This window comes from Podarcis tiliguerta (assembly GCF_965153285.1).
Source record: "Podarcis tiliguerta genome assembly, chromosome: 8".
Lineage (NCBI taxonomy): Eukaryota > Metazoa > Chordata > Lepidosauria > Squamata > Lacertidae > Podarcis > Podarcis tiliguerta.
The window spans coordinates 1,393,401-1,419,635 of NC_139541.1; the positions used below are offsets into that span (position 1 = coordinate 1,393,401).

General features: G+C 47.5%; 2 protein-coding genes and 1 long non-coding RNA gene across 9 annotated transcripts in view; all 3 read right to left on the reverse strand.

Moving 5' to 3' along the window:
• LOC310685044 (SH2 domain-containing protein 6-like) overlaps positions 1 to 10,855 on the reverse strand; it is a 29,494-nt gene extending 18,639 nt beyond the window's left edge. For 2 of the 6 annotated variants that reach the window (XM_083456628.1, XM_083456625.1), the window contains exons 1-6: positions 7,208 to 7,530; positions 4,758 to 4,792; positions 4,289 to 4,305; positions 3,569 to 3,683; positions 1,396 to 1,457; positions 312 to 384 (exon numbers count right to left, since the gene is read on the reverse strand). In XM_083456628.1, the coding sequence (XP_083312754.1) occupies positions 312 to 384; positions 1,396 to 1,457; positions 3,569 to 3,683; positions 4,289 to 4,305; positions 4,758 to 4,792; positions 7,208 to 7,380 (475 nt within the window). In that variant the 5' untranslated portion in view covers positions 7,381 to 7,530. Of the gene's footprint in view, positions 1 to 311; positions 385 to 1,395; positions 1,458 to 3,568; positions 3,684 to 4,288; positions 4,306 to 4,757; positions 4,793 to 7,207; positions 7,533 to 8,668 lie in introns of those variants that run through there. The other 4 variants (XM_083456629.1, XM_083456630.1, XM_083456627.1 and 1 more) reach the window with 4 other exon arrangements.
• The window catches only part of LOC310685075, a 129,064-nt gene that overhangs the window by 18,639 nt on the left and 84,190 nt on the right, over positions 1 to 26,235 (reverse strand). The gene's annotated exons all lie outside the window — the stretch shown is intronic.
• The window catches only part of LOC310685041 (N-acetylglucosamine-6-sulfatase-like), a 19,738-nt gene continuing 5,503 nt past the window's right edge, over positions 12,001 to 26,235 (reverse strand). The window contains exons 5-13 of one of the 2 annotated variants that reach the window (XR_014515033.1): positions 24,158 to 24,256; positions 22,357 to 22,521; positions 21,750 to 21,832; positions 20,619 to 20,737; positions 18,897 to 19,000; positions 17,748 to 17,849; positions 16,482 to 16,592; positions 13,493 to 14,279; positions 12,001 to 13,118 (exon numbers count right to left, since the gene is read on the reverse strand). Coding sequence is in view for 1 of the 2 variants with exons in the window: in XM_083456616.1 (XP_083312742.1) it covers positions 12,720 to 12,863; positions 14,172 to 14,279; positions 16,482 to 16,592; positions 17,748 to 17,849; positions 18,897 to 19,000; positions 20,619 to 20,737; positions 21,750 to 21,832; positions 22,357 to 22,521; positions 24,158 to 24,256 (1,035 nt within the window). In the remaining variant the exon portion in view is untranslated. The remainder of the gene's footprint in view (positions 13,119 to 13,492; positions 14,280 to 16,481; positions 16,593 to 17,747; positions 17,850 to 18,896; positions 19,001 to 20,618; positions 20,738 to 21,749; positions 21,833 to 22,356; positions 22,522 to 24,157; positions 24,257 to 26,235) is intronic. The other variant, XM_083456616.1, reaches the window with a different exon arrangement.

A 26,235-nucleotide genomic window follows, 5' to 3' on the forward strand; every position in this document is an offset into this window, starting at 1 on the left:
TTTATTAATCTGGCTGGGTTTCCCCAACCACTCTGGGCAGCTTCCAACAAAAGATTAAGAATACATTAAAACATCAGTCATTCAAAACTTCCCTAAACAGGGTTGCCTTCAGATGTCTTCTAAACGTCAGATAGTTGTTTGACATCTGATGGGAGGGCGTTCCACAGGGTGGGCGCCACTACCGAGAAGGCCCTCTGCCCAGATGGGCCATGGGCCTGATCCCGCAGGTTCTTCAGACATCCTCAGTCCCCAGGAAGGCATCATCCCCCCTTCCACCTGCTCCCCTTCTCCGCCCAGCCCCTTCCTCTGACCTCTTTCTATGGCCAGGAAGTTGAATGTCCCGTCACTGGAGTCGTCACCATCTGCTCCAGGCTTGGACAGGAACTGCAAGGCATGAAAGAGAACTGAATTGCGCTTCACGTTGAAATGGGGGCACTCCAGACATTCTTTTTATTCTGTATTCGTGATGATTTCTGCTCCTGGTGGTATTGGTAGGGCTAGACAAGATCCCGCTTTCAACACTGCTTGTGCTTGTGAAAGTTTTGGAGTGGACAGACATACAGTTTTGCATCCCGTCAGTACATGCCCTGTAACTTTTCATGCCATGCATTTACGGTGGGGTATTATCCTGATGGGCGCGGGTGGCGCTGTGGGTAAAAGCCTCAGCGCCTAGGGCTTGCCAATCGAAAGGTCGGCGGTTCGAATCCCCGCGGCGGGGTGCGCTCCCGTTGTTCGGTCCCAGCTCCTGCCCACCTAGCAGTTCGAAAGCACCCCCGGGTGCAAGTAGATAAATAGGGACCGCTTACTAGCGGGAAGGTAAACGGCGTTGCGTGTGCGGCTCTGGCTCGCCAGAGCAGCGATGTCACGCTGGCCATGTGACCTGGAAGTGTCTGTGGACAGCGCTGGCTCCCGGCCTATAGAGTGAGAGTCTGGCAAGACTGGCCCGTAAGAGCAAGGGTACCTTTACCTTATTATCCTGATATTTATAGGGCTCTATTGCCATCTGGAGGGACACCCACGCAATAATACCAGGGAAGCAACACAGAACAACTAAGAAAACAGAAGGGAGTGTGGACGGTTCAGTATAAATCCACCACAAATACACTATTTTTTGGGCCAATGATGCTGCAGAAAAACACCAATCTGGAGAAGGTCCTTGTGTGTCTTGAGCCCTTGTGCAAAAGAAATTTTGCTTTTCAAAAAAAAGGACACATCCCAAATCCAAAAGATTTCATTTCTTAACTTAAAGCTTATAAAAAGTAGGAAAATGATTAAAAATGCTGAACATACAATTTCTCCCTGCAGTTTTAATGCCCTGCAAGTTAGCCAGAGAGATGATACTCGGCTGTCTGGAGAGCACAGCTGTCTTGCTTGTGCAAGCAACACATCACTCACCGGAAGGGACTTGGGCTGGAGGAGGTTGTGTGGCTCAGAGAAGCGCCTCAAGGCCGGGCGATCTAAGGACAGAGAGACAACCTGAGAGGGAACTGGAGATCACAAGTCCCAGCTATAACTCTTGCGCCCCCACAAGCACCTTTCACTTCTCCCCTTCCTCTTCCTGGTCAACATGGCTCACTCCACCCACCCACCCTCTTCCCTCTAGAATCCAGGGGGGGGGGCGGCTTGCAGGTGATTGCAGTCACCTTGCTCAAGGCAGGTATTCCAGAGACAGAGCTTCTTCAGCAGACACCTGTGCAGCTTCTGCTTAAAGACCTCCAATGAGGGAGACCTCGACCCATCTAGGTAACTGATCCCATTGACAAACAGATCTTCTTATCAAGTAGCGGTGGGCAAATCTGCCAATTTCAGTTACTTTCAGTTTCTCAGTTTTCTACTCTTCTATTCAGTTCTCTACATTTCCGCATCAGTTTGTAATTATTGGTATTTTGGATCCTCATGAAAATTCATTAGCTATTTAGTACAATTTTCTCCTCATAAACACATGTTTTTATGTACTTTTGCCTAATATGCACATTTTGCAATGCAATTTCCCCTAATATAATACATTTTTCTGCATCATTTTCACAAATATATGCATTTTTATGGAAACTTAATCCCAGTGTATGTATTTGTGTACATGTTACTTGGCTGGACAACTGCAATTTCGAATGGCTGTGTTTCTGTCTGCATAGTGTTTAGGAAAGTTCAAATTAGGTAGGCTTCTTTATAGATATGAACTGAACTGAACTGTCCCCTATCCTTATTGTCAAGAAAGTTCTTCTAATGTTCAGCCAAAATCCACCTGCAGCTCAAACCCATCTAGTTCTGCCCTCTGGGTGGCAGAAGAGAAGAAGTCCTTGCTCTCTTCTGTGTGACAGGCAGATACTTGTAGCATCATTGTGCCCTCTTAGCTCTCTCTTCTCTAGGCTGTCCATATCCAGTTCCTTCAGCCCTTCCCCTCCATGTCCCCAACCATCTGCAAAGCAGTTGTGCGTCATTTGCACATTTGTTAAGAATCCTAATGCCAGTGTACTGGAGAAAGCAAAGACCACCAGTCAAAGCAGTGATTCTTCAACATCAACTTCGTTGGACTGGTCATGTTGTTTGGATGCCTGATTATCATCTTCCAAAGCAACTACTCTATTCTGAACTTAAAAATGGAAAGTGTAATGCTGAAGGTCAACAAAAGAGGCTTAAAGACTTTCTCAAGGCAAATCTTAAAAAAAAGTAGTATAAACACTGACAATTGGGAAACACTGGCCTGCGAGCGCTCCAATTGGAGAACAGCCTTTACCAAAGGTGTCATGGACTTTGAAGATGCTCAAACTCAGGAAGAAAGGGGAAGAGGTGTGTGAAGAGGAAGGCATGCTTGGCAAACCCTCGCCACGATCAACTCCCGCCTGAAAACCTATGTCCCCACTATGAAAGGATGTGTGGATCCAGAATTGGCCTCCACAGTCACCTACGGACACACTGTTAAGATTCACTGATGTGCACTCTCTGCGTACAGTTTTCCAACTTGGAATAAGCCTACCTGGCAGTACTGTCATTTAACCTGCAATTAACCAGTTTGTTAATCAAAATGGCACAGGGAACTTTGCTGGTTGTGATGATGGCTCCAGAGTATGGATGGGGGAATCGCTCAGTTAATTCTGTTTCCTCATTTTTCCACTCTTAAGTTTATTTCTCCACATTCCCACATCAGTTTGCCATTTTTAAAAAAGTCCTCATAAAAATCCAGCAACGTTTCATTTTTAATTGCTCCTAATATAGAATTGTAGACCCGAGGATCATCTAGTCCACCCCATCTTTGTTTGCAATTCTGCCTGATAAACACATTTTTTTGCAAAGCCATTTCCCTTTATATGCCCTTTTGTATGCTATTTCCACCAGTATGTGCCATTTTGTGGACACTTTGCCCCAGTATATGCATTTTTATGCACATTACTTGGCTGGAGAACTGCATTGAACTGCCGCCTTCAAAGGAGGGCTGTGCTTTGGTTCACATATTATTTCAGAAAGTTCAAAATAGGCAGGCTTGCCTATCAATGTAAACTAAATCACATCCCCCTCCCCCATACTCTGAGGGGTCCCGTTTCCAGAGTCTTACCCACCCTTCCCAACTTACCAAGATATATGTTCTCTGCAAGCGCTGGAACCATTTGCTTGCTCTGCCCTTTACTTGGGGGCACTTCATATGTATACAGATCGTCTTCCTCCTCCTCTTGAGTATCACTGGGAACCTACAAGAATGGAAGGAGGAAGCTGGGTGAGGCCCTCACATTCTCAAATATGCGGTGGTCCAGCCTGTGTTGCAGTCATGGAAGGCTAGGGAGCGCCCACAAAAGAAACCGCTTATGAACAAAATCGAAGCCAGCAAATAGCCAGGTCCAGAGGACATCCCCCTGAGAGTGTGCAGCATTGCAAGTGCCTTCTTTCCCTCAGGGGGAAACTGTAGTTTAACACTAATAGAGCTACAGTCCTGGCATCGTTAACAAACAATAGGTCCCAGGATTCAGGGGGAGTGGACACACAACCATTGGGCTGGTTTCCATAGATTTTTCTCAATCTCTCCCGAGGCAGAATTGAGAGCTACCCATAGAAAGCGGTAGAAAAACACTGGGCTTTGCCTTTGCTATGACTGGGTGGCAAGTACACACACAACCCCCTCCCCAAGGAAAAGGGGGGAGCAAGCAGAGAAAATCAGGTTCACTTGAACATAAAGATGGTCTGCCCTAGGGGGCTATCTAGGGGTGACGTTGGCATTAGGGAGCAGACGTCAAGAGGGCTCTGGGGTTAAGATGGCAGGGATAGTGCTCGGAGTTGGCTGGTGGTGCAGAATACTTACCCCCTGCAGCTGTTTCTCTGAAACACACAAAGGGCTTTGGCTCAGCCATGTTTTTATCAAAACTTCCCACAAAGTGTTTCCCCAAAAAACAGACATCAGCAACAAAATCAAGAAGAATCATAAGGTACCATTTAAAACTTTCATATTAATAAACAGATTCAGTCTCTCAAGACTTTGGAAAACACCACTGAAAGCATAACTGGGCAGCTCAGCTCAAAGGGGCTGATGGCCTTTGTGCCCAGGGACTTAAGGACACCGCAATAAAGGAGTTTTGGAGGCTTCCTTATATTCTAAGGTCACATTTGCACCAAATGTTTAAAGCATTATGATACACAGCCATGGCTTCCCCAAAGATTTCTGGGAGCTGAAGTTTGTTAAGGGGATGAGAGTTAAAAGGGGACACGCACACCCCACTTCTTTGTGATGAACGCAACACAGGCATCCCTGTGTAATGTACTCCACTGCTTACCTGGTCGCTTGGGAGGCACAGGTGGGACTCTGGACCTTTCAAGAAGGGCAGGAACAAAATTAGACATTCAGAAGCATCATGAGATAAGATGGCAATCTCCCTGTTCCTCTTCCACTTGGCTCTGGGTAGTTGTGTCCAAAAAGGACTGAACAAGTATCTGCTAGAGACGCTCTGTAGCAGTGCATTAGACATAGTCTCCCCTCAGGACCCTCCTCCTTTCCCCAGCAAACTGTCTATGGAAGAACCTCTGTGCCTTGTATAATCCTCTGGGGATGGACAATGTGTTTTTCTTAAGAATCAATTTCTATTGAAGGTTTTCAAGATAAAATACAACAAAAGCCAGGCTGATCTAAGAGAGAAAGATAGCAAAGAAACAAAAGAAGAGAAGAAAAAAGAGAGAAAAGAAAAAGAAAAGAAGAAGGGGGAAAAGAGGACAAGAATACCAATCTCTTTATCACAATTATACCTTATTAACCCTTATTCCACACACTGAAGAGTGAACCCTCCAGTCACTATTTCATTTCCCAGAAGGTGGAAAAAGCAGCAAGGGGGTCAACTATTTTGGACCTTATTAACAGCTAAGAACTGATCAATGAGGTGGAAGTAGTGTGAACCTTGGGAGAAAGTGACAACGTCCTCTTGGGATTCATTATGTAGTGGTACCTCGGGTTAAGTACTTAATTTGTTCCGGAGGTCCGTACTTAACCTGAAGCTGTTCTTAACCTGAAGCACCACTTTAGCTAATGGGGCCTCCTGCTGCTGCCGCGCCACCGGAGCACGATTTCTGTTCTCATCCTGAAGCAAAGTTCTTAACCCGATGTACTATTTCTGGGTTAGCGGAGTCTGTAACCTGAAGCGCATGTAACCTGAAGCCTATGTAACCTGAGGTACCACTGGACAGAGGAAAGGAAAAGCTGAGTGTAGCTGGACACACACACTGCACTTTAAGAAAGCTGATTTCAAAATGATTAAGGAATTACTGGGTGAAATCCCATGATCTGAAAACTCAAAGAGAAGGGAGATGGATGGAGTTTCTTAAAGGTGAGATACTGAAGGCACAATTGCAAACATTTCTTACAAGAAAGAAAAGTGGGAGACATCTAAAAAACAACCATGTGACTGCATAAGGAGCTTGCAGATGAGCTGAGATTTAAAAGAGGCATGTATAAGGAATGGAAGAAGGGGCAAATCACGAAGGAAGAATATAAATGAGTAGCCAACACTTGCAGGGTGAAGGTCAGGTGGGCTAAAACTCAGAACAAGCTCAAGCTTGCAAGGAGGTTCAAGATAATAAAAAGGTTTCTCCGACTATGTTTGAAGCAAGAGGAAGAGCAAGCAAGTGGTAGCCCCTCTGCATGGAGAAGACAGAGAAATGGATCTGTTGGATGACAGAGAGAAGGCAGAACTGTCCAACCTGTACCTGCCTCTCTCTTCTTCCTAAAGGAAAACAGTGCCCAACCTGGTGATAGTGGAATAAAGGATGAAGAGGAAAAAAGGACAAATGGGGTTCCACAGGCCCAGTGTTGCTCAGCCTCTTTGGATATGACTTGAATGAAGGAATTAAGGGGATGCTCATCAGATCTGAAGATGACACTAAACTAGGAGGGGTACCTAGCAAAGATAGAACCAGGTTCAAGAGGATCTTACCAAAGTAAAGAACTGAGTCAAAACTAATAAAATGAATTTCAATAGGGACAAATGTCAGGTTCTGCACTTAGGCAGGAAGAACCAGATGCACAAATGTAAGATGGGGGACACCTGTAGTACATGTGAAAAGAATCTAGGGGTTTTGGTGGACCAGAGGTTTAACATGAGGCATCAGTGCGATTGCAGCAGCAAAAAATGCTAATGCAATTCTGGGCTGCAACAACAGAAGGATAATGTCCAAAGCAAGGAAAGCCATAGTCCCACTCTATTCTTCCTTGGTCAGACCACACCTGGAATACTGTGCCCATTTCTACAGTTTAAGAAGTATATTGACAAGCTGTAAGGTGTGCATAGGAGGGTGACTAAGATGATCAAAGGTCTGGAAACCAAGCCTTATGGGGAATGGTTGAGGGAGCTGGGTTTGCTTAGCATGGATAAGAGAAGTGATATAATAACCTTATTCAAATATCTGAAGGACTGTCATACTGAATAGAATAAGCTTGGGTTTTTTGCTGCTCCAGAGTGGGACCCAAACAAATGCATTCAAATTACATGAAAGGAGATTCTGACTAAATGTGAGGGGAAGGTTTCTGATGGTAAGAGCTCCCCCCCCCATCAAGTAAATAAATAAAAATACGTAACTAAGTGACCAATCACGTAGCAGATAGCTCAGTTCTACCCCCAACACAATTCCTGGCTGCACCTATGCTTCCAACTCTGCCATTCTACGATTCTATGGCTCTATGATTCTAAGCCCCACTTGCAGTTGAGTATAAGCCACAAGTCAATAAAAGGTTGCTCACGGAGTCTTATTCTTCCCAAATATGTTCTGCAAAAAGAAGGAAAGGAAATTATAGAGAGAAAACAAAATTAAGATCTTCCTCTTACATTTGTTAATCAAGAATCCCCTTGGGTAGTATGGAGCCAAACTGTTTGGAAACAAAATAAAGGTAAAGGTAAAGGGACCCCTGACCATTAGGTCCAGTCGTGACCGACTCTGGGATTGCAGCGCTCATCTCGCTTTATTGGCCAAGGGAGCCGGCGTACAGCTTCCAGGTCATGTGGCCAGCATGACTAAGCCGCTTCTGGCGAACCCGAGCAGCGCACGGAAATGCCGTTTACCTTCCCGCCGGAGCGGTACCTATTTATCTACTTGCACTTTGATGTGCTTTCAAACTGCTAGGTTGGCAGGAGCAAGGACCGAGCAATGGGGGCACCCCGTCGCGGGGATTTGAACAGCTGACCTTCTGATCAGCAAGTCCTAGGCTCAGTGGTTTAACCCACAGCGCCACCCGCGTCCCTTGGGGAAAAAAATAGAGATGTGCAAAAACTAAGTAGTGATTGATGCATATAAGGACTCACATTAAAAAGCTACAGAATATTGAGGGTGCTTTTTTTGGTGCAGGGAGAAGGTGGCCCAATAGAGACTACAGTATTTTGGAGGTGGTGGTGCTTATGGGGATGCATGCCTTGAGGTTAAGCAACTCAAGTGTTTAATTGTCCCTTCTATACCACCTTCTAAAATAGTACAGTTTTGCTTTAATGGGGAAAAAAGAGAAAAGAAATATTGGAAAGAAACCAGGAATTTAACACCCCCCTCCCAAAATAGTTCCAGTACACACTTATGTCAGAGTTGCATTTTTAAGCGTGCAGACAACACAAATAAGCAAGTCTCAAAAAGCCCAGGAGGACAACACAGACAACACTGGAATGCAATGATGTGATGACAACGTTGCGCGGATGCTCTGTAAAATGTGAGTGAACAAAGGATAACAATCCTGCAGTAAAAAGCAATACAGAAGCAACTGTGGATTGGCCTGACCCAGTCATATGAATCCCACAGTCTGTAATGCACCTCTCTCTACAAAGAGTTCACATGATGAGGTGCCTTATATTCCTGCCCAGCCTGGGCAGACCTTGCAATGTGCACGTCCTTCTTCCACGTACTCTCCACCCATTATAGTGGCAGCTGCCAGTCCTCAGTGTTTAACAGATGTGACATGAAATCAGTCACAGTTCCAGTCCCCTGACAACTGAGGGGCAGAGGAGGACCACCAACTGCATAGGACATTTTATTCCCAAAGAAGACAGCTTCTCTGAAACAAGAAGCGTAAAGAAGGTTACCACAATTTTTATTAGGCTTTGGTAACATCTAGGAATGTCGATTTCATTTTCTCATTTTTCAGATCTTCTGTTTACCACATTTCTCGATCAGTTTGCCATTTTAAAAAATAAGTCCCCACAAGCCACACGGTTGGACTCACTTTTAGCTGACCCAGATTCCCAGCAGAAAGCTCTCCCAAACACCAACCCTAAAATACCTGGGCAGAAAGCAAACGACAATCTTACCATTGTGGAAGAAGTGGAGCTCCACTCAGCCCAGCCAGGGGCCATGCAAATGGGGGCCTGGCCTTGCCAAGCAGGCACAAAACACCACTGTGCCTCATATTTGCATACACCTTCCAAAGGATAGATTTACACAGAAATGGCAACAACAAAGGGGGGGAGCTTAAAAAGAAGGGAGGGGTAGCTAATGCTGCAGAAAACAAAATCAGAATTCAAAATTACTTTAACAGATTGGAGAACTGGGTGCAAGCTAACAAAACGAATTTCAATAGGGACAAATGTAAGGTTCTGCACTTGGGCAGGAAGAACCAGATGCCCAAATATAGGATGGGGGACACCTGACTTGCTAGCAGTCCATGTGAAAAGGATCTAGGGTCTTGATGGACCACAAGCTGAACATGAGTAAACAGTGTGATGCAACAGCAAAAAAAGCTAATGCTATTCTAAGCTGCATCAACAGAAGTCTCTAGTGTCCCAGTCAAGAGAAGTCATAGCCCCACTCTATTCTTCCTTGGTCAGACCACATCTGGAATACTGGGTCCAATTCTGGGCATCACAATTTAAGAAGGATGTTGACAAGCTGGAAGGTGTGTAGAGGAAGGTGACCAAGATAATCAAGGGTCTGGAAACCAAGTCTTATGAGAAATGGTTGGAGGAGTCTGGGTCAGTATGTTTAGCCTGAAGAAGAGGAGACTGAGAGGAGATATGAGAGCCATCTTCAAATACCTGAAGGGCTGCCATATGGAAGCGGGAGCAAGCTTGTTTTCTCCTGCTCTGGAGGGTAGGACTCGAACCAATGGCTTCAAGTTGCAAGAAAGAAGATTCCAACATAACATTCAGAAAAGCTTTCTGACAGTAAGAGCTGTTCAGCGGTGGAACAGACTCTCACGAGAGGTGATGGACTCTCCTTCCTTGGAGGTTTTCAAGCAGAGGTTGGATGGTCATCTGTCATTGATACATTAGCTGGGATTCCTGCAATGCAGGGGCTGGGACTAGATGACAGTCATGGTCCCAGTCTACTGCTGAATCAAAGCAAACATCAGTGAGGTTTTCTGCAAACTGACAATTGTTCCGATTCAGCGGTAACCAGTGGGTTTTCCAGTGAACCTGACGGGACAAATGGAAGAGATTTTGGGACAAAAAGAGTGAGGATGATCCCACAGAGAGCAGCTGCCTTATACCTAAGCTGACCATTGGTATTGGCAACACCAATAAATTGGGCTGTGTGGGAGGTTGCCCCATACAGGGCGCCAAGCCAAGGGGGCGCACAGTTGAGAAGATCCCTCACTGAGAAGATCCATTTGGGGGCGCCAAATTGTGGCCTTGCACAGGGCGCCCACTACCAAAGAGCCCCAAGGGTCCGCTCCAAGTGGGATCTTCCCAGCCTTACCTGAGATGTTGAAGTAAGGAGACTCTACCACTGAAGCAACCTTTAAAAATAATGTTTGAATCAGCCTTCTGTACTAATTTATGCTTATTTAAATGTTATGTCCCAATTACTCTTCAGGATTTGTACAATTTTTAAAAAGTTAACTAGCATGTTAAGAGTAAATTTGAAACACGCACATCACTAGAATGATAAATATAAGGGTTTAAAATACATATATTTAAAAATAGGATTACAATTCTCTTTCATTTTAGTGCAATTGCACAAATTTTACATTTTAAATAACAATTTTTTGTGCTAATTAAAGTGTTGATTTAAGAAAGTGTGTGTGTGTGTTATAATGGCACCAACCAGAAAAGTATTTGTGATGGCATGGCCAGTGGCTATAGATGGACCACCCTGATCTGTCACACGTCAAAGCCAAGACAAGAGGAATTGCAGCACTGAGGTCCCTCACAGCTGAGATAAACTGCCTGGCTTTGCTAGCCTTTCCAAGCAAGCAGGAGAAATGGAAGCAGAATGGGGAAAACACAGGGCAACAACTCGATGAAAACGTGAGTGAATGAAGAAGCATGAAATGCTCCTATAGCAATTTGTATCACTGCTTTTAAATATATCATGTGATATTGTAATGTGGCACATTATTGTGTATTGCTTTTAGGTCTCTGAAAGCTACTTTGAGTACATATTTGTAGAACAGAGGGACATAAATTCTATCAATCAACCCATTATTACACATCCATATGCACCAGGCAAAAACATTTCTTTTTTTAAAAAATTTTTATTAAACAAGTTCAACCTAACAAATTAGAGAGACTGCGCATGGAGCCTGTACAGAGGTAACATTTCTATGCCTTGCTCTGGCCTCTTTGTGTCTCGGGCCCAGCCCACCCCTGTGGACATGTGGCCCTGGAAGATGGTCCAGAAGGAAATGTCATTCTCAGGCAGAAGCTGGTTCCCCACCCCCGCTACAAGACAGAATGATTTTCAGGCTTTGGGTTTCTTAATGCTTTTGCAGTCCTAACTATGGGTGGGATACAAAATCAAAGGAAGAAACCCGTTTAACAGTTTTCAGGTATAGCTCTCCATGAAGCTTTAGCACAGAGGTAAATGCCTCTATCTGCACCGTAAGTTGGCTTGGAAAAAGTTCTCTCTTGGCTCCAAGAAAAGGAGCCTAAAAACTGCTTGTGGAGGAACAGGGCAAGGGGCTAATGGGAGGCCCCAGAGACTGGCTCTCTAACCCTACTTTGGTACATGTGTCCAGCTGGCTAAGCCCAGTCCATGGGCATGCATTGGGACCCAATAAAAACCTTTCATTTGCTCCCCAAGGTCTCAGGATCTGGCTTGCAAATGCACACCTTTGCCAGAGGCTGCCGGAGGGGTGTGTGTGAAGGTCTTCTAGGATTAGAAATATGACAGTGATGGGGAGATAAGGAAGCCCTTAAAGAGTGAGCAAAATTCCCCAACCCTTGGAGAGAACATCCCTCCTGCCCCAAATTCTGCCTCCTTCCCTTAGTGCCAGGTATGTTGGTTATGAAACATGCAAATAGGGCTGAGATGTGGTTTGGGATTGGTGTAAAAGCTGATGATGCAACAATGGCACGGATACCTCCCCTTACTGGGGATGGCGTTCCAGCCCAGAATGAATGTTACAGGTTCCCCAAACACTGTTGGGTACATGTCTCTCTTCTCAGAAGTCAGTCAGGACTCGCAGCTGACACCGTGGATTTTTTAAACCAGCACAACCGCGGGAAATGACATTTACTGTAGGAAAGCAGGTCTTTGTGAGGCTCTTGAGGTCTGGCTCCTGTCTCTCCACATATAGAGCAGCAGCCGTCACAGTCCAAGCAAAGTCCAGATCAGTTTTTCTAACAAACAAGTCCTTTATTCCATTCTATTTCTTTTCACAGCACTTAAGGCGGAGAGGCACAGGCGAGACAACACAGCAACTGCCCAAGCTGCTGCAGGAGTTGATCAGAATCAGAACTTCTCAAAGTGGAGGAGTTACAAGGCACATGACAGTCACAAAATGACAGGCAGCACCTCCAGCTCTCGGGGGGGGGGGGGGGAGAAGGAGCTGCAGGGCAGAATCTGCAATACTGATTCGTGATTAAAGGCGGGATCCCATACACCCCCAACAAGGCAGGGGAGAGGAGGGGAAGCAATCTTTCACCAGCTGGCCATGGGGAACCCCCGAGAGGGGGGGTGCTGGTCAGCAACTGACAGTCTAGGTATCAGCCCTGCCCCCCCCCCAGTGGTGAAATCTGACCTGCCAGTTGCCAAGTCTGGTGGCAAAGGCACGGTGCAGGTGAGCAGCAAGAGGCAGGATGGGATATTGGAGCATTTTGATGGGGAAATCTGGCACAGGCACTTTTACTCCCCATCCCTCTCTCCCTCTCTTCTGCCAGCCACACCCTCCAGGAAAGGATCCAGAAAGGGAAAAATCAGCATCAACTTTGGCTTAAGAGCAGAGAAAAGAGGGGAGGCCAGTAAATGGAGCGAGAGAGAGCAAGAAAGGAGAGAGTGGGCTCCATGTTCCCCTTGGCACACAGACCCACAGCAAGAGCTGTGCTGCTGCTCCCTCAGGAGCGGCAGGTGACCCCAGAGCAGGCCTGCAGCTTGATCAGCCTCTGATTCATCTGCTCCAGCTGTGAAGGGTCCACAGTTTTCACCACGTTGAAGAGCTGGTGTGGGTCTGAAGTCAGGTTATAGACTTCTACAAAATTCTGCAAGAGAAAAGACAGGGAGAAAGAGAGTTCCCCCCCAAGGGGAGGGGCAGAAGTCACAATTTGCTAAAGGAAAGAAGACAAAATCCTCAACAGCGTCTACTACTACAATGTACTATATGTGGGGCTGCCCTTGAAGACAGTTCAGAAGCAGCAACTGCTGCAATAGATCAGCATCCAGCCAGCAGGACACCTACTATTCCTTTCCTAAAAGACCTGCACTGGTTGCCAGTTTGCTTCTGATCCAAATTTAAGCTGGTTATGTTAATGTAAAAAGGTAAAGGTAAAGGTACCCCTGCCCGTACGGGCCAGTCTTGACAGACTCTAGGGTTGTGCGCCCATCTCACTCAAAGAGGCCGAGGGCCAGCACTGTCCGAAGACACTTCCGGGTCACGTGGCCAGCGTGACATCGCTGCTCTGGCGAGCCAGAGCTGCACACGGAAACGCCGTTTACCTTCCCGCTAGTAAGCGGTCCCTATTTATCTACTTGCACCCGGAGGTGCTTTCGAACTGCTAGGTTGGCAGGTGCTGGGACCGAGCAACGGGAGCGCACCCCGCTGCGGGGATTCGAACCGCCGACCTCTTGATCGGCAAGCCCTAGGCGCTGAGGCTTTAACCCACAGCGCCACCCGCGTCCCTTTATGTTAATGTAGAAAGCCTTAAATGAGCTGGGTTCGAAATACCTGAAGAAGTGCCTTGTCCCGTAGACCAGCCTGAATGTTATGATCAGCAGAGGAGGCCCTGCCGGTGGTGATGGCAGGTGCTATCAGAAGTGACCCTCCAGTTACAGAACTCCCTCCCCTCAGAAGTACATCTGGCGTTGGACTCTTTGCGTCCCTTAGGGGGGAGACCCCTCTTCTCCCAGGCTTTGGGGAGCTATTTTAGATCAGCTTGTTCCCCTTGCCACTTCTGCACAGTAATGATTGTTGAGTTTCAATTATGGTTTTAAGCAGTGCTTTAATTGTATTTCATATGTTCTACTGCATGTATGCACCCCACCCTGGGAACTTGTGATGAAAGGCTGGAAACAAATTCAATTCAACAGAATATTTTAAACCTAAGCCTGACCCAGGCCAAGAGTGAGGGCTAGCACACCCTTCTGTGATCTACACGTGCACCCCAGAATATGCTCCAGGCTCCTCTGCTATGGCTCCTCAGTGAATGACGTCTGCATGAAGAGGCTGGGAAGTTCTGAAAAAGGTTGCTGTGTGGCTGCATCCCTTGGAGGCCACTGCTGACCCTCAACAGGGAAAGGGTGTGGCCTTGCTCTGGGCCTCGGTCAGGACAGGAGGGGCAGACGGTGCTCACCTGGGCATCCGCAAACTCACAGTACTGCAGGTTGATGGGGCTTAGTGTGCGCACACAGGCATAGGTGTTGTTGAAGGCATCCTCGCACACACAGTCAGGGAAGCATTGCTGCCAAAGGGAGAGGGGGGAGAGAGGCTTTATTCAAATCTGACACCTACCCAAGACTGCAACATTCCCTCCAACAACAAACTCAGCTGGCGAGTGCCCACGGGGCCCCTGAGGAACACGAGGGAGGCAAGGGTGGCAGAAATACCCAGAATCAGAAGCATCCTGATACCAAGGGAGACCACTGGTCCATCTGCTTCAGAACTGTCTACATGGACTGGGAGCAGCTCTCCAAGAGGCCAGGGATCAAACTTGGGGCCTTTTATCCAGTGAAGTCCCTATCACTGAGCTATGCCCCTTGCCCACTTTTTTTGTGGGGAGGGGGCCTGAGAAGGTAGCCTGCCCTTTTCAAAACAGGCCTAGTGAGGGCTGAGTGTGCTCAGTGGCCATGCTGAGCATTCCACAGGAGGAGGGGATGGAATGGAGTCTCCTGAAGAGGGCAAGGGTGGCTGAAGCATGCTGTACTGCAGCATTGTGCAGGTCCTGGGTTTCCAAAGAACACAACTTCCAGCCCTTCCCCCACTCTCTTTCAACCCTTTGAAAGCAGGTTTGGACTCTGGAGGAATGGAGAATGAAGTTAATGGACTATGCAGAACTGGACAAACTAACTGGAAAAATAAGATATCAACGAGATCACAAGTTCATTGAGGACTGGAGAAAATTTACAGATTATTTGAAGAGTGTATGTGATGAACAAACAATGCTAGTGGGTTTTAAAGAAGCTTTGTGAAAATATAAGGAATATTGCAAGAATGTAAATATGTTTGAAAAGGTATTTTAAAAGGTGATACTAAATTTTGGTAATGCGTAGATAAAAATTTAAATACAGATGATTGTCAGAGAAGCTGAGGGAAGTCCAAAAGATGAAAATATGTTATTTGTGAAATTGTTTGATTGGCGATATTTGTGCAAAACTTAATAAAAAATTATTTTGGACATGTAAAAAAGAAAGAAAAAAAGAAAGCAAGCAGCTTTGGACGCACTTCCGCTCCAGACACGTGGGGTTGTCTCTAACCCACTGAAATCAATGGACATGCCTAATTTAGGGCCACTAATTTCAAAGGGTCTAATCTGAGAACCACCCCGATGTGAGGGGCAAAAGGCATAATTCCAATCTGTGCTGAGCAACTGGACACTCTAAGTGGGAGAGGAGGTGGGAGCTGGGAATATGGACGGCAAGATCCACATGCAGGAAGGAGGAGAAGAGCGTTGGCTTCGCTCAGAGCTGTGGGCAGGGGGACTGAGGCTGAAGCAGACTTTATGTAAACTAGGGTGAGCAAATCCCCTTTGCATAGGCAAATTTCAAGCCCTGCAAGCCTGAGGGCAAAACTTCCTACAGCAGCGTCCAAAGCCTGCACATCCCTTTAGCACCACCTCTGGGGGAGTGGCAGAGCAGGACCTGTTCCTCTGCTGCACAAGGCATCCCTCGCTTGAAGAGTAAAGCTAGGCAGAGCTCATTTGTTACATTTTTTATCCTGCCCTTCCTCCATCTAAAACCAACCCTGTGGGAGAGTGGCTAGTTTAAGGTCACCTGGTGAGTGCCAGGGCAGACTGGGGATTTGAACCCAGGTCTAGTCCAACACTCTAAATCTGGGGTGGAGAACAGAAAGCAATAACTAAAAGAGAGAGCGAGAACCAAAAAACCGCCCAGACAATTTCTGTCTCCACAAAAAAAAAAAACTTATTTCTTCCTATATATAAAAACATAAGACTGTCATCATGCTGCCACCTGCAGCATGACAGCTGCAAGCAGGCAGGTGAATGAGGAAGTAGAGCATGTGGCAGGAGGGGAAGGGGAGAGGTGCTGTGTAAACATGTCTACTTAGAAGTAGGCTCTCCTGCTCCTTTAAAAGGAGGGGGGGCAAGCTGTGGAGGAGGTGTAAAGGGAGGGGGCTTGGTCAGGAGGAAAGGAGAATGGGAAAGCAGGGCAAGAAGGGGGGCAGCGCCTTGTTTTTTAAAAAACTGTAATCATTGGGAGGCACCAAAAGGGGAACCACACTGAGCACCCCATGGTCAAATCAAGTAAATTTTGGGGGTGAAATCCTCCCCTCCAGACACAATCAGCAGATTTATGCCACTCTGCATCCTGTGTATAATTTCTAGGCAGTCTGCAGGATCCAGTTTCCCTTGTAGCAAAAGATTTGGACATTTGTAAGAAATGCAGAGTGCTCTAGGCATCTCTGTGCCTCCAGAGCAAGCACTCACCGACACGCCTGGCCCCAAGGCAGGGCAGTGGGGGTCTTGGCGAGTGTGGCCCTCACCAGTGTATTCCACCAGGAAATCTGACCGCCACTTGCTCTTGTGCGTCTCGTTCACCTGGAGCCAAGGAAACACATTTCAGAAAGCATCACCCGCTGTGACAAATAAAAACTCTCAAGACCACATCCCTGACAGGGCTCTCTGGGTTTTCTGGCCCAGTCTAGACATCCAGAGCAAATGCCCTGAAATGGCAGCCTGTCCCCTCTACTGTTGCATGTCAAGAATACAGCCACAGGTGAAGGTGAAGGTGTGCTCTGGAGCAGGGATAGGGTACCTGTGACCTTCCAGTTGTAGGGACTCCCACTCTCATCATCCCCAGACAGCAGGATCAAGGGACAATGGGAGTTGATGGGAGTTGTAGTCCAGCAACAGCTGAAGGGCCGACACTCCCCATTCCAGCTCTAGAGTTTGCGTGGGAGCTCCAAGGGGTCTGCAGAAGTCCCACAGCAGCAGCAGCAGCAGGAAGGACAGACAAAGGCACAAGCCAGCTAAGGGAGCAGCAGCCAGAGGCCCACCAGCAGCAATCTAGTCCCACTTCCAAAATGTCATGCATACCACAATTCTTATAGCACAGTTCGTTGTTTCTGCCATATGCTTCAAAATGCACTTCCTACGCTGCATCTATTGCTCATGGACACCAAATGCATATGACAGCCCACACTTCCCCCTCAGAGCCCAGAATCCCCTTCAAGCAAAAACCTCTGGCTTTATTCTATTAAAAAAACAGGGCTGCTTCTGTGCAGATGTGTAGGCTTCACCTAGGCCAACCTGGGGTCCTCTGGGGATTTTGAACTCCAACTCTCATCAGCCCCAGCTGGGATATATTGCAGATATCCACCCTCAACAGGCAGCTGTCAGGGAAGAGGCCAGGGAAGTCTCAGGAGCAGGACCGGTGGACGGGTCCCGCAGTTCCTTGTACACAACAAGACTCTCAAGGCAAGCAATAAGCAAAAGGAGCTGGAGAGTCTTTTGCTTCCAATGATGCACAGAAACTGAAGATGTGGAGTTATTTCCAGCCGCATCGTTGTCCATAGCAGAGTTTCCTTCAGGACTTACATGACAAGAGTTCTGAGCAAAGGATCCTTTGGCAGAAAGAATACTGTGTAAAGTTTGAAAATTTGCTTGTCTACAGGACTCCAGATAACTCCTTTATTCAACACACACACACAAAATTCCCCCGTTTATTCTAGAAGGTTCTGGGCAAATTATTACCAACAGGGGCAAGAAAGACTGTCCGTCCATGGAGGTCTGAGATGCATCGATACCTGCGATATCTAGGAAGGTGGGCCCCAGATCGATGTTGAGGACAGGTTGCTGAGAGGAAGACAACATGGGACAGAGTTACAGAAGCCATCCAGCTATCCAGTTCAAGGCAATTATTTCTTCGTAGTAGCCTAGGAATGCCAAGAAACTAAAAAGTGCCCTTTTGTTCAGCCCACCATCTCATTTCAAAATGACACCCAACTTTATTCAGACAAAAACCACATCGTTGGATTCAGGAACTATCATGTAAAATTTGGTTAAGAGGTTTCCAAATGCATAGCGACAGACAGTTTCCCAAAACATATAGTAGTTGAAAGAAGACGACACAGAGATCGACACAAGAATCAAAACCTCTTGACTGTACAGTATGTGACAAAGCCACTTGGAATTATACGCTGGACATTTATTGTAAAATGGGATACATGCCTGTGTATTCACCAGAATGGTTCATTTTATCTAATAGGCTGTTTTTGTTGTTACAATTTGAAAAATAAAAAGATGCTAAAAAATCAAACTCTTGACAGTAGAAAAGTAGCATGTCAGGAAGGAAGGTTCTAACTCAGCTTTATTCTGGAAATGTTAGAATTCTACATGTTTGGAAGTGAGTTAACTGACTATAGTTCCCAACTCCACAAAATGTCCACAGGGACAGAGATGCAGGCGTTGAGTGCAATGACCATCCAGCAAATAGGCCTGGCTGAAAATTTAGGGGACACCTTTACTCTCACCCAGGAAGCTGCCTTCTACCAGCTCAGGCCCTCGACCCATCCAGTTCAGCACTGCTTTTTACGCTGCCTGGCAGAAGCTTTCCTGGACCTCAGGAGGGGTCTTCTCCCAGCCCTACCGTGGGAAGCCAGGGATCTAACTTGAGACATTTGCATACAAGGCAGATGCTCTGAGCTTATGGCTTTGCCACAGCCTAATATTGAGGGTCCCTAGAGGCTTCAGGCAGAAATCTTTCCCCTTCAGCAACCTGAGATCTTTTTAACTGGAGATGGTCAGGGCAGAACCTGGGATTTTCTGCAAGGAAAGCAGCACTTGAGTTAGGACTCCTTCAGCTCAAACACTTGAGTCGGGGAAAGAAAGAAAGACACCCACCAGCTGAGTCTGATTTGGCTTGACGCCTGGACCTCGCACCAGCAGCGGCACCCGGATGTCGAACTCATAGAGCTGCCTCTTGTCAATGGGCAGTGAAAACTGACCTGGGGAGGCAAAAACAAGTCCTGACTGGAGCTCCCCCCCAGAAAAAGCAGGACCTATTTATTTACTTCTTACATTTGCACCCCAGATTTCCTTCAAGAAGCTCAAGTGCTTCGCCCTGTGAGGCAGGTGAGGCTGAGAGAGCACGACCGCCCCAAGGTCACTGGCTAAGTGAGGACTTGAACCAGGCTCTCCACATTCCTAGCCCAACACTTTTAACCAGCTTTTGACAACCTGCTTTGGGCTGCAACTCCCATCGGCCCCAGCCATCGGGAGGGCACCAGGCTGGCCAAGACCAGTCTTGGCTATTGAGCTCTCACTGGAGGACAACAGAAGGTGGGGGGGCACTCGGGGGGGGGGGCACAACCCCCCATTGGGAATGAAACACGCTCCCCTCTGACTGCTCATTCAGCCCCAGAGGTCAAGGGTCCGTTCTTGCTGCCATCAGGGCTCTGGCCCCCTCAGGGCCTTTGAGGGCCCCCTCATGAAATCACCCTTCCCTGCATTTACAGTTTAATTTTCTAAGTAAGCCACTAAACATTTACAGAGATATGACGAAAAAGGTGTGAATATCAATGTACTTGAATGTTAGAATGCAAGCAGTTAACCTCACTAGGATCATGTGGCATAATTTTTAATGTAAACCACAGGGTGGGGGTGGGGAATTGACTACTTTTTAAAAAAATAAATCATTGGATGTCAGCCAGAGAGTTAAGTGCATAGCCGGTGGTGAGAAACTAGACCTCAGTCTTAGTTTTTTGCCATTTCTCACGGACAACAGCCCCTTGGCTTCCACCCCCAGCACAAAAGGAGTTCTGGTTAGAGGCCTACACAAGAGGCGGAAAGCAGGTGCTGCTGGACTACAACTCCCATGATTCCTAGCCCTTGGCCACGCGGACTGGGACTGGTTGAAGCAGCAGCTCACAACATCATTATTTTAGGCCCTAGGGAGAGGTACATAATCTCAAATACATTGTAAGAAGCTTAAAACAGCTGACAACCACAAAATTAGGCTGGGTCCTTCTCCGAGGGCAAGGTGAAGAGGTTCGCTTTTGGCATTTTCCAAAGACCGTAGCTAAGTTGCCAGGCCCAGCTCTGTGAGGAGGAGGAGGATGCACAGAGCCTTAGGGCTGCCTGGGAACGCTCTCTCCCAGGCCTCCCTCGCCCAGCTGCTGAGGGTGGTGGAATGGCCAAGAGGGCCCCACCCCCTGCTGATCTTAGTATTCCAGATGTTCTTCAAGGAAGGAGGCTGTCTTTTCAGATACCCGGAGTCAAAGTTTAGGGCTTTAAACATTAATGTGAGCACCTTGAATTTGGCCCACAAACAAACCACCAGCCAATGCAGCTGTTTTAGAAACAGGGGTTACATGAGTTCTAAAAGCAACTCCAGTCAGCAATCTGGCCACTGCATTTTGGACCAAGGAAAGTTTCCAAGTTGTCTTCAAGGGCAGCTCCACGGCGGCCCATTGCCATCATCCATCCTGTTGGCAACCCTGGCCTGATTCACCCCGACACATTCCACCAGTTTGCCACTGAAAGAGACATTGGAGCTATTCCCCACCCCCACCCCACAAGTCCCCCCCCCGCAAGGTTCTGTGGCAAAAGCAGGCCTCAACTCACCTGTGTGGTAACCATGATCTGAAGTATAGAACACGTATGTGCTGTCCAACAGGTGAAGGGTCTTCAATTTTTCAAAAATCTTCTCCACCATGTCATCCACAGACAACAGAGTCTGCCACCTTCAAGAATATGAGGACATACTATATATTGCAGAGGTAGCAATGTGGTACCCTCCAGATGTTGTGGACTACGACTTCCATCAGTCTCAGCCAGAAACAGGATGATGGGAGTTGTAGTTGTAGTTCAACTGCATTTTGGTGCAACAGATAAAGCTATCGCAATAAACTGCATTATTGAAGCAGCAGGGAAGCCACTCAGTGTATGAGGGAAGAGTCTGTGCCTCTACTGTTGACTCTGCACAAACAGGCAATCTTCAAAGAAGCCTGCTGGGTCAGACCAGGGGTCCATAGTCCAATGTTCACTTTCCAACAGCAGCTAGGCAGATGTGTCTGGAAAGCTTGCTGCCAGGGTCCTGAAAGGGACTGTCCTGTTCTGGTTCCATGAAGATGCCCAGAAAGGAGGTCCAAGTGGGCAGGTCTTAAAGGGCCAACCCTGTCTGAAGGAGGACCCTTCTCCTGGGCTCCATGCCTCCCGCTTAGTGCACTCCCTGCACCGGTTTGGGAGGCACTCAGTTGATCAGACCCAGGGGAAGGGGGCCTGGGAGGGCCTTGGCTCTAGTTCAATGGGTCCTGGAGCTGTGGGGTGTGCTTCAGGGGCCTCCTGCCTGCCAGATGGAGTCCAGCAACATCCAGAGGCCCACACATTTCCCATTCCTGAAGACTCAGTACTACAGTTAGGCAACGTGGAATTGTGCCCATTACTCTTTGACCAGGTACTTCTCACTTCACAGCTTCACTATACATCACATCTCACATCACATCTACACCAGCAATGGCTGGTGGGAGTTGTAGTCCAAAGCATCTGAAGGATGTCAGGTTGAGGGAAGATGCACAACACCTGAGTCTCACTGCCTCTCAGACGTCTGTCTCCATCAGGGTCTCCCAGTGACTTTGGATAAAAGCCCCCACAAATGTCTTCCCCCCATGGCCTCACTCCTTTCAAGCTTCTACAGAGAAGTGGTTCTCCCCCCCCCCCCAGCTCCTACCAGTGGCGTTTTGGACCCTTTCTTACCGTTCCCTGTAGACGTTGTCCAGGAACTCAATGGATGTGTTTGACATGGGAGTCTTGGCTTGCCTTATCAACCAGTGCTTGTCCTATAAAGGGAAGAAGATTGTGGAGACTTTATCAACAGAATCCAGATGGCAAATATTTGGAGAAAATACTCGGACCCTCACCTGATGACACCATCACCCTTGTGCTCTTCCCCCTCCCCCACTTGCCATTTTAAAATTCTGATTTACTTTTTAAAAAACAAAATACAGTAAGAAACACACATAAGTGCCACAATTCTTTGATTATTATTGTCCTTGCAGTTCTCTGGGACCACGGAATGAAAGCTCCTGCTTCCTCACTTGTCCTCGGCTGTGTACTGATTATGACTCCAGCAGTGGCAGCAACTTGCCACTTAAGAAGGCATCTTCCAAGGCAGAAGAACCTGGCAAGATGCCCACCATTAGATCCTGGTGTTCCTGTTGAAGTGACCTCCCTGTTCCCAGCTGCCACCAGAGGGCTATCTGAGAAGCATCTTGCCCTGAGAGGAGCAGAGAGAGAGAGAAGCCTATGGAGCTGCCCATGAGCCCTTCAAGCCCGCTGCCCACATCAAGGCCTGTGAACTCACCTTTCCATGGACGTTGAAGCTTCCATTGCGTGGCGCTTTGATGCTGCTGTATGCTGACTTGTAGTGGGGGGCTGCTGTCCAGGGGGCGTGTGCAGCAGGTGGAGCCAGAACCATGAGAAAAGGAGGGTGGGAAAGCTTCTCCAGGAATTGGAGGCTCCGGTTGGTCTGCAGCAGGGAAGGAGAGAAAGAGACGAATGGCTCAAGCCATGGTGCCATGGGAGGGAATCCTAGGGAGGCATGGAAGGGGTAAAATACAGCTGTACCTTGGTTTTCAAACAGCTTAGTTCTTGAACATTTTGGCACCCGGAAGTGAGTGTTCCGGTTTGTGAACTATTTTTGGAAGCCGAACATCCTGCAGCCAATCAGACGCTGTGCTTTGCTTCCCAAACGTTTAGGAAGTCGAACGAACTTCCAGAACAGATTCTGTTTGATTTCCAAGTACGACTGTACCTTGCTCCACAGGTTAAGGGTTTTGAAAGAGAAATAGATAGCATATTTCCCATGTCTTTTCTCTGAAGTCCCATTTTCACGGATGTGGAAACTGTGGCCCTCCAGATGTTGTGCGGACTCCAGCTGCCATCAGCTCAGCCAGCACAGTCCGTGGCCAACAAGATCCACCCTGTCCTAAGGATTTCGATGGAGTGAACTTTCATGGGATTCTAAAGTGCCAGTTTATCATGCAGTCATATACAATCTTTCTCTCTCTATTGTGCTTCGTTTCCAGGTGCTGGTAGACGTGTGCGTTTTCCTGACCTGCAACCAACAGCAGGGAAACTCTTTTGCTTGTCCCGCAAAAGTGCACATGAAAACACTCCACCCACCTCACTGAATCAGGGCTGGGGAAACGCTTTCCAAGAGATGCCTCCCGCCCTCCCTGGGCAATCTTCTGGGGGGCAGGGCCAGAGGCAAAAAGTGGGGGGCAATGAATATACAGCGGTACCTTGGGTTAAGTACTTAATTCGTTCCGGAGGTCTGTTCTTAACCTGAAACTGTTCTTAACCTGAAGCACCACTTTAGCTCATGGGGCCTCCCGCTACCGCTGCACCGCTGCTGCGCGATTTCTGTTCTCATCCTGAAGCAAAGTTCTTAACCCGAGGTACTATTTCTGGGTTAGCAGAGTCTGTAACCTGAAGAGTCTGTAACCCAAGGTACCACTGTAAATTTTATCTGCTGGCTAGTTTCTACACAAACCCCTCTCCACCCACCATCCAGGCAAATGAGAGTCATGATTTAAGCACCCGTTCTAGCCAGGCAAAAACACCCAAGGAGGATGTGAAGGAAGGCTGGGCCAGAGAGGCCTAGAAGGGTGCCTTTGGCCCCTCGCAGCCTGAGGCTGCCCACCGCTGCTCTAGGCCTCAGTGCCCACCTATTACAGACATCAACTGAGTCACTGACTTGGGTGTCTGGCCGCTGCAACAGAGAAGCAGAGGCAGAGGTGGAGGCCTCTTGTTTGCTTGGAAAAGCTCTTCTCCTGAAAGCCAAGAGTGGAGAAGTGGGAGAAAAAGAGGCAGGCCGGGAGGACTACAGATCCTTTCCACGAAGGGAGAGTTTCTGGAGGAAAGAGATGAACGTCAGAGACTTGGCAGGCCGTCTTCCAGCTTCAATGTCCTCTTTCTCACTTTAGTTCTTTCCTTGACAGACATAAGTGAGCCAATGCAATACGAATGTTTTTTAGACTAATTGATGACACTGAAAAAAAGCATTCTGACTTGAATTGGGCTGCCCTTCCAGTGGTCTAGCTACTTGATCGCAGGGGGATCTGGGAAGCCAGAAACGAAGGTGACATGGAGAGACAACTCACAATGATGTCCGTGAGATAGTCTTCTGCATAGTGCTCCCCGTGCTTCTCCTCATGTCCATTGGCTGAAAGAGTGTAGTTATAGTACTTGGAATTCCCCACCTATGGAAAGAGGCACAAAGTGATGATGAATTGAGTCATCAAAGAGCCAGCTCTGGAAACTGTTCTGAACACCAGGATCTTGGCACTGGGCCACCCCACAATAAGGAGGAACAGTATTACAGATGGAAGCCAGCCTAGGATATTTTGGTGCCTAGGGGAAAAAACCCAAAGGAAACCCCCCTCCAAACAAAGGATGATCACTCAGTGGCAGAGCCCATGTTTTGCAGGCTGACGGTCCCTGCTTCACCCCGGCATCTCAAGTTAAAAGACAATGCAGCAGATGATGGAGAAGGCCTCTCTGCCTGAGACACCCTGGAGAACTGTCATCACCATGGGAGACACACCAATTGTCTGAGGAGCTACTGATGATCCTAACTTCCAAATCTGCATTTTTATAGCTGCTCACTCTGTTCCCATAGTCTCACAGTATTGCAATACTAATCTAGCTTTGTCTGCTTCTTCTTTCTCCCATTCACTAGGAACACAGGAAGAGCCCCCGTTTATTTGTTATTAATAAATATCACTCCTTTCCCTCCCACTCCCTTTCCCCTCAGAGGAGGGGGACCTCTTTCCCCCCTCCGCCACCTTGACCTTCCCTTTCTCCTGGTCACTTTTACTCACCACGCACCGATGTGCTGGCATTGGTCCACCCAAAAGGCTATGGCCCGGCTAGGGGGCAGGGCTGTGGGAATGAGGCTCCCCTGGTGTGTCCTCACCAACGACATGTAACCTTGGTCTCCAGCAAATCTCAAGGATTTCAGGCAGGGTTCTCTGCCAATCCTACCTGGAGGCACCAAGGATTGAACCCAGGGACCGTTTGCATGCAAGGCCACTGCTCTGATGCAAGAACTCTGAGAGAATGGCTGGATAGCTCTGTTGGTTTGAGCGTGGTGCTGACAACGCCAAGGTTACAGGTTTGATCCCCGTAAGGGAGAGCTGCGTATTCCTGCATTGAAGGTTGGATTAGATCATGGCTGGCAAACTAAGACCTGGGGGCTGGATCCAGCCCAATCGCCTTCTAAAGGCTTTTATGGGTATGTTCGTAGCAAGCAACAAAAAAGGCTTTTATGGGTATGTTCGTAGCAAAAGGAAGAACAAAGAAACAGTGGGGTCACTCAGAGGAGAAGATGGTGAAATGCAAACAGGGGACACAGAAAGGGCTGAACTCCTCAATGCCTTCTTTGCCTCAGTCTTCTCCGATAAGGAAAACAATGCCCGACCTGAAGAATTTGGAGCAAATGATTCAGCAGAGAAAACACAGCCCAGAATAACTAAGGAGATAGTACAAGAATACTTGGCTAGTTTAGATGTATTCAAGTCTCCAGGGCCAGATGAACTGCATCCAAGAGTATTAAAAGAACTGGCAGATGTGATCTCAGAACCACTGGCAATCATCTTTGAGAATTCCTGGAGAACAGGCGAAGTCCCAGCAGACTGGAGGAGGGCAAATGTTGTCCCTATTTTCAAAAAGGGGAAAAGAGAGGACCCAAATAATTACGGCCCAGTCAGTCTGACATCAATACCAGGGAAGATTCTGGAGCAGATCATCAAGCAAACAATCTGTGAGCACCTAGAAAGGAATGCTGTGATCACCAATAGTCAGCATGGATTTCTGAAAAATAAGTCATGTCAGACGAACCTGATCTCATTTTTTGACAGAATTACAAGCCTGGTAGATGAAGGGAATGCAGTGGATGTAGCCTACCTTGATTTCAGCAAGGCATTTGACAAGGTGCCTCATGATATTCTTGTAAAGAAGCTGGTAAAATGCGGTCTTGACTATGCTACCACTCAGTGGATTTGTAACTGGCTGACTGACCGGACCCAAAGGGTGCTCATCAATGGTTCCTCTTCATCCTGGAGAAGAGTGACTAGTGGGGTGACACAGGGTTCTGTCTTGGGCCCGGTCTTATTCAACATCTTTATCAACGACTTGGATGATGGACTCAAGGGCATCCTGATCAAATTTGCAGATGACA